Source organism: Humulus lupulus, chromosome 2 (assembly GCF_963169125.1).
Source record: "Humulus lupulus chromosome 2, drHumLupu1.1, whole genome shotgun sequence".
In the NCBI taxonomy this organism is placed as follows: domain Eukaryota; kingdom Viridiplantae; phylum Streptophyta; class Magnoliopsida; order Rosales; family Cannabaceae; genus Humulus; species Humulus lupulus.
Window position 1 is genome coordinate 131,065,911 of NC_084794.1, and position 7,950 is coordinate 131,073,860.

At 36.2% G+C, this 7,950-nt stretch overlaps 1 protein-coding gene and 1 long non-coding RNA gene across 2 annotated transcripts; both read left to right on the forward strand.

Annotated features, from left to right (window-relative positions):
- The first annotated feature begins 2,666 nt into the window (after window positions 1-2,666).
- On the forward strand, window positions 2,667-4,635 carry LOC133814726 (vesicle-fusing ATPase-like). Its single transcript, XM_062247650.1, has 7 exons — window positions 2,667-2,724; window positions 3,132-3,199; window positions 3,285-3,384; window positions 3,463-3,518; window positions 3,830-3,895; window positions 4,044-4,126; window positions 4,462-4,635. The coding sequence occupies exons 1-7, from the start codon at window positions 2,667-2,669 to the stop codon at window positions 4,619-4,621; spliced, it is 591 nt and encodes a 196-aa protein (XP_062103634.1). The 3' UTR covers window positions 4,622-4,635.
- Window positions 4,636-6,617: 1,982 nt separating this feature from the next.
- On the forward strand, window positions 6,618-7,558 carry LOC133816302 (uncharacterized). Its single transcript, XR_009885144.1, has 2 exons — window positions 6,618-6,754; window positions 7,302-7,558. It is a non-coding gene; the product is annotated as an uncharacterized LOC133816302 (long non-coding RNA).
- Window positions 7,559-7,950: the final 392 nt, after the last annotated feature.

Consider the following 7,950-nt stretch of genomic DNA (forward strand, 5'->3'; position numbering starts at 1 on the left):
TTTCCTCGCCAATTGGGTGTGCGATAGGCAAGGCATAACTCCCTTTTGTGTTTTTCTATTAACATGCTTTCCGTTGGCGAGTACACTTTTTCAAATAGAGAGCAGGGTTGTCACTTCTTATTGCATTTGGATTCTTGATACTAGTCTCCTTTTTGACATGTTTATGTGCATGAGTCACCTATTATTTGTGTTAATCGGTGATCTCCCATCGTCCTCACCATTGGCTTGTGTGGGTGGAGTTCTCACCATTTGGTGTGTGAGAATGGAGTCTTCGTCACTCGGTGTGTGGGACTGGACTCACTTCTTTATTTTTGGGTGGAAACATTACCCATTAGTTAATAATTGGCACCTCCCTGATGTTGATTGTGTTTAGCAACTTTGCCTTTAGTTTTATTTTGGCAAACTCTCGCCATCCATTGCTTGCTTGACAAACTTTGACAAGAATTTCTTCCTTTTAAGAGACACTGCTAGTTGATGTTGTATTGTCAACGTTGCTTCTTTAGATGACCTTAGACGCTCTTTCCTACTTCTTAGAGCATGCCTTTAATTCATTTAATATCGGCGACATTGTTGCTTCGATTGAGTAATTGGTGTCTTAGACAATTTCGTTATATTTTTTTGAACTTGCTTTCCATTGGAGATCTTGTCTTTACAATACGGAACAAGGTTACCATTTTCTATTGCTTTGGCTTCTTAGTGTTTCCACCTTTGTCGACCTTACTTTTTGAAGGTTCAATCGCAACCTTGACCTCAGCTTCTTGGGTGAACTGATTGCTACAAAGATCATAGGTTAGTGCAATGGCCGCCTTACTGAAGAGATTGGCGAGGTTGAGGATGACTGGGGCGAGGGTTCGAAGAACACTGCCGTCGAGACCATTGACGAGGGAGCCGTATGCGAGGATGATGTGAGCCAAGGTAGTGTTGATGGAGTCATCTATGATGAGGGCCATACTAGCGAGGTCGCCCTTGGTGAGGATGCTATTGGTGAGGTGGCCTCTAGCGAGAGCGCCATTGGTGAGGTGGCCACCTTGCCGGCGACGAAGACGACGACGACGACAACCATCCCGTCACCACGACATAGGCTTTGAGCGTTCTCCTTACTTCATCTTTTTGATTTTGTACATTGAATTATCATTCTTTTTGTATGAACATTGGCCTTATCTGGGCCTTTTCTTTATGTATATCGACGATGACCTTGCTTACTTTACATAGCCATGTCTGATGTTTGCAAAAGTTTCTGAATTTTGCCCTTTCGCTGTTGTCTACTTGCATGCTTTGCTCCATATGCACTTTACATGAACTTTGTATTTTGGCTGCTTGGTTCCATACTTACATGAACTTTACATTTTTTCTGCTTTGTTCCATTCGCATGATATCTCTTATGCCCCCTCAAGTGACTAGGGAAGAGAAGGCACCTGGTCACTTGTAATATGACCATCCCTCATATTGGCAAGGGGATCCGCGAAGGGCCCCTCTGGTGCCTGCGATGGCTCTCATGAATTGAGGGCAAATTGCTGTGTTTTCCCAATCGCCTGTAATGGCTCTGATGTTTCTGTGATTAGATTTGAGACCCCGTCGCAGCCCTTGGGTCCTTTGTAATAAATGTTACTTTCTCATGTTCGGTTGGCCTGACCTAACTGGTTTCGCCATTCAATATTAGCTATCATAGGGAAATGGAGAAATCACGACGGTCTTGAGAATGTCTCTTTTGATTCTCATTAATTATGGCCTCGCCACCCATGGTCTCACCAATCGTGGTCTCGCTATCTGTGGCGTCGCCGTCTGTTGCCTCACCATCCGTGGTCTCACCTCTCATGGGCTTGCATTTCATGGCCTCGCCTTTTTTGGTCTTGCCGTCCATGGACTCGCCACCCGAGGCCTCACCAATTGTGGCCTCACCATCTGTGGCCTCGCTGTCTGTCCACTCGAACTTCTTACTTCCCTTGAGAAGGTTGAAGAATGGGATGCGCTTATCCGTGGACTCCGAGATGCAGTGACTGAGAGCAACGACTGTTTCGTTTAGGCTTTGTACGTCTGTTGTACTCTTTGGGGATTCCATATCAACGAAAGCCCTGATCTTGCCTCAATTTTCTTCAATCTCTTTAGAATTGAAGATGTATCATAGGAACTTTCCAGAGGCACTACAAGAATTTTGAGTAAATATTACGTTAAAATATAGCACCTTTTTTAAAGTGTTATTAATGATTTAGCTCTAAAATATTCAGGTAGAAATATTTAGCGCCAAGTGAATTAGTAATGGTGCCTTTACTTTTCATTTTTTTTATTATTTTACACAACACTCATTCTGAATATGGGTTCTCTCTAAACGCCTAAATCCCTTCATTCTCACCATTCATTTCATCGATTCTCTCTAGCCTCCACGAGAGAGTGCTCAAACCACACGGCATCGTTCTCCTCCACCGGTGGTTAGATCGGTCTACTCCAACATCACGAAGTCGCTCTCCACCCCATCGGCTCGACTTAGCAAACATCAAAGGTACTCTTTCTTGTCCTGACCTCACTCTGGTAATGGTTCCTACTCTTCAGTAAATGAGAGAGAGCCCTAAGCCGCTGCCCTCTCCTCCTCTCACTCCTATCCGTTATTCTTCTTTTTCTTGGAAGAATAGGTGACGGCGCCTGGCGGAGGCAGAGGCAAAGGCGAGGTCATGGGTTCGACGATGCGTGGGTCTTCTTCTCCTCAGCACACGACGGAGGCGAGATCTGGTATGTTTCCTCTCGACTTATTTTTGTTGTTGTTGGTTGGTTCATGGTAGTCAAAGCCTTAGAATGGGGTATTTTAATTACTGTGTGTTTAATAATCTTATAGGTTTTCTTCATAGTATATGTTTTGTCTTTCATTTTAGTTATAGAGAAGATTAGATTATAGGAGACTCTTAATGAAATTGCTAAATTGGTATTTTGAAGTCATAATGTTAAATTATCATTTCATGATTGCTAAGGTACTTCAGTCATGAGCAAATATAAGAAACTACTTGGTGTGATATCCATCCTGTTGATATTACATTATATGTGCTCTATTTGAATCTCTGTGTTTTTCTACTTTTACGGGCAATTGCTTCGTTATATTATCTTGATCTCCTATGTTTTGACACTAAGTAATCTCTTTTCAGTTGCTATAGCTTGTTTTGATTTGGGAATTCCTGGTTTTTGTCTGACGTACGAATTAGTTGCTACTATTGTGTTATTAGCATTCTATTAGGTTTTAGTTACAGTTTAGTGATTTACTAAATGTTCATGTTTTCATTCTTGGTGATATGGACCAGATTGTTAATGGACCTGAAGTCTTGAGCAAGTTTGTTGGTGAAACAGAAAAGAATGTTAGAGATCTGTTTGCTGATGCTGAAAATGATCAGAGGACTCGCGGTAAGAGAAATTTATACCCAAAATATGATAATTAACCTGTTTGTATTTACTAATGCCGTAATGTCCTTTACTGTTTAGGTGATGAAAGTGATTTGCATGTCATAATCTTTGATGAAATTGATGCTATTTGCAAGGTACTAACCATTATGAGTCTATATCAGATTCTCTGTGTTTTTGTAATGGAATTGGTATTAGCTGCTGACATTTATAATACTGATTTGGGTTATTAACAGAGTCAACTGGTCTTTCACATTAGTTTTCTTCTTCATTTTATGGTTGCCATTGTCAGCTTGATAAATTTCATTTGCTACTTGCAATTTCTCTGATTTATGGGTTTTCTTTTATTGTTTCATGAGTTTCTTTTGACATCATTATTATCTTTTCGCAATCCTTATTGATTTAACTTAATTATTAGCACTGATTTGCTTTTAATTTGTGAATGCAGTCGAGAGGATCAACCAGGGATGGTACTGGAGTTCATGGCAGTATTGTGAATCAACTGCTTACAAAGGTACGTGAATGGTTTCAACTTTTGAGTCTGGGATATTTTATAAATTTTTGTCTTATAATAATATCTATTACGAGGGAAAGACTCAACTTTTCTAACTGTGGGAATTTTATCAATGTAATCTATGGCTGACAGATTAGTTACTTTGCAGATAGATGGTGTAGAGGCTTTGAATAATGTCTTGCTCATTGGAATGACCAACAGAAAGGATTTACTTGATGAAGCCCTATTGAGGTGCTTTCTTTTCTCCTTTGACATCTAGCCTTATTGCCTATCTGTATCTGGATTGTCTCAAAGTGTTTTCTTTTTACCCACACACCACACACCACACACATATATTATATATATTTAACAATAGCACTTTTTGTATAATTGACTGACTTGCCATGCACGAACATCCTGATTTTTCTCATAACTTTTTACAAAATATGCATGGCAGATGAACTGCTGAATTAAGATTATTTCTTTAGATTTTTGTAAAATGAAGAATGAGAATGAACTGCTGGTGACAAACACAAGAAAAACTTTTTGGCAAACAACTTTTAATTTTTCTTTTCCATATTATGCAGACCAGGACGGTTGGAGGTTCAAGTTGAGATAAGCCTGCCTGATGAGAATGGTCGTCTACAGATTCTTCAAATTCATACAAATAAAATGAAGGAAAATTCCTTTCTTGCTCCTGATGTGAACCTTGCAGAACTTGGTACGTGCATTGGTGATGTATACTAGTGAGACCTATCATATTTATTTTTTAGATTGCGACATTTAAATGATGAGTATTTCCTTCTGTTATGGTGTATTCAGTATTTCCATCTGTTTTCTGTTAATTTTGTTTGTTTGTAGGGTTTTCTTTTGTTTACAGCTTGCCTGCAACTACATTTTGATCTCTGTTTCAGGCTCCTGTTAGTGGTATTTTTTATGCTCTACAACTAGTTTTGTTTTATGTTTTTATGCTCTACATTTTTTATGCTTTTTATGCTCTTCAAAAATTAGAGTAACCTAATCTCAACAGGATGGCTGTCTTCACCTTTCTGTGTCCTCACTGTAAGGTTGTCCCAAAGCTTCCCTTATCCATTCTGTGGAAAAGTACTTTAATTTTCATATATAAGGCAATCCGTTTATGCGAGTATGTGATTTAGTAAAATCAATGAACAGGCAAAGAACAAATGGAGAGATTGGATTTCTAGCAGAAACAATGGATTACTGTCACATATATATATATATATATTATGTTGTTAGCTGCTGTAGTGTACTGCATTTGGAGGAATTGAAATGGCTGTGTTTTTTATCATTGCTCTCGGTCTGCTTCTAGTTTAGCTGCTGAAGTTAAACTTTTATTGCATCATAGGTTTATCAGTATTAGCAAAAAGAAACTTTCTGCCCAGGATAATCGTTTACTAGCTCAGTTCACTATGTAATTGTTTAGTGTTCTGCTCTGTTTTCCCTGTATTGGTTTTTCTGTTAGCTTGCTGTGAGTTGGTTTTTCTTTTAGATTGGTTGTTTCTTGTTTCCTGTAGTCTCTTCTGTGTAGTGAGTCCAGGGTTAAAGAATGTCCGGGCCTTTGCCTCTGCATCGTGGCATATCTTCTGGGACACGAGGCTCTGGAGGGTGCAATGATTTCAGCGACTCTTAAATGAAAGATAAAACAGAAAATGATGATTTGGACAGAAGAGGTTCATCTGATCAGAGTGCCTTTGGGATGAATGTGAGTGTAATTATCATTCTCCTTTCTTTCCTACATAAACCTATCCTCATAAATTTATATTAATGGTATTAGTAAATTAATCTTGATACAGTTGTTGATTTAATGGTATTGGTTTGCCACTATTGTTTTGATAAAGCCTTTGACAAGTTCTATGACATGTACAATGCAACTTGGTATGATATGGATATGTTTAGAGCTGTTATTATCTTCATAATTGATCAACATTTTCAGTTCATAATTGACATAAATCCAAACTGTATTACAGGAAAGGTTATGGGTTGTAGATATTGATACAATGTGGATTATATATATATACATATATGTTATGTAATGCTGTTTATTTAGGTTGTAATTTTTACTTTGAATTAGATATATTAATATGATTTAAGCATTATTCTGATGAGATTTCAGTTGACATTGTTTATGCTATGTTTTGTTACTCCATTGTTTATGCTATGTTATGTAATCTTTAGCAAGAGCTTCTCTTTACCATGAAATCATCTGATCAAGAATATAATGCACTTTTAATGGCTTGAATTCAAACTTTCTTGACTATGTAGTCTAATTGTATCGTATATGATGTATGTGATTATGAAGTGGTTGTAATGACTAGAAATCAAGTATATTTTCTATATGCATTAAGGATTGTAGTTTTGTTAAATTTGTTTTCTTTATTGTTGGAATGCAATTCTCTTTTTCTTTTCTTCCCCTCTTTATAACAATGTTGTTTAATTTAATGAGGCGTCCATCTTGCTACTCTTGTATATGCGTCCATCAGGATTTCTATGGAAACATCTGATTGAAATATTTGTATAAGGAGTTTTACTTCTCAAGTTTCTGAATTTATATTACGACTGTTAGAACTACTAGCTGTTTTTTTTCTTGAGAAATGAGTAGTTGAAATGTGATGTTAAAGATCATGGCTTTGGTGACACTGAATATGACATGGACCTCTTCAAACTTGATATGATTAGTTTGCCATTTACATCCATTCTTGAATGCAGTAATTTCAAGAATACTGGCTTGCAGTGCTCATGTTGGAGCATGTTGGTACGAGTCACAGCGGTGCGAGTCATGGTGCTCAGTCTTCCTCACACAAGTCACATCGGTATCTCCTCTGCTGGAAGGAAGAACCCATGCAAGAACATCTCTGTGAGGTATTTTTTTATGGAGATTTCAATTTAGTATCACATAATCAATTTATCATTACTATATCAATATATATATATATATATTTATAAAGTGTTTGCTAGATTTGGCCAAAATCAACGTATTTGATCTAAGTTTCTAATTAAGAATTTGGTATGTTTGGTTTAGTTGATGCGATTTAGTTCCTTTGGACTGTGTTGAGTATTTATGAGACAGGGAAGATTACTAATAGCTATTTAAACTTTATGGCAACTATATTACAGGTTGTTTGGGGGAGTGTGAGTTTGTTTGTGTTTCAAGATTGTAAATATCTAGGTAAAGGAGTATTTTTCACATTGTATGGTTTCTACTGCTTAAATGGAGTATTTCCCTACTTTTGGATCCATGGAGTGCTTGTCTTGCTTCCATGTGTTTCATTTCGTTGTTAACTTTGTGTATGGGTGAGTGTGTTATTACAAGTTCTATTGTTCGTTTGATCTTTAGCTTGGGAATTTTTCTCAGTTTCCATTAGGGGCTTATAGTGTCCTTTTCATTTCTGATCAAACTTTTCAGTAGGTTCCTCAAATTTCAGTGATCTTTAGCTTGGGGGAGTGATAGCTATTTATGCTCACAACAAAGACAAGTGCACAAAGGATGATGAATTGAAGAATGGAGCAAGTTTCATGCATGGTTTACTTTTGTGTATCTTGTAATGTTTCTGTTTTTCATTTTTGAAGTAAAAAATATTCAAGATTATAAAACTTTATTATGTTATGCTTTCAAACTTAAGTTAGAATTAAGATCTCATGAAGTAGACACATTCATTGTTTGAATTAGTTATTGTTCAATGTAATACTTATAGTTTATCAATCTATTAAGAATTACATTTTATAATTAATTTTGATTTTTTTTATCAAAATACAATAATGAAAATCTTTTAATTAAAAAAAAACCTTATAAGTATACTTATCAAAATAAAATTTAAAATATATTATTCATACTAAAGTAACAAAATTTTATTACTATAAGCGTAACAAATCGTTATGATTTATATAATATAACAAACTAAAAATGTTATCAAAATAATCAAATGTAACAGTTGAAAAGTGTTATGCAAAAAGTATAAGATTAAATGTCAAATTTATAATCAAATACTCTAACTAAATGTTATTATTTGAATATTATAGCAACTAAAAATGTGTTATTGAATAGTTTAAGATAACAT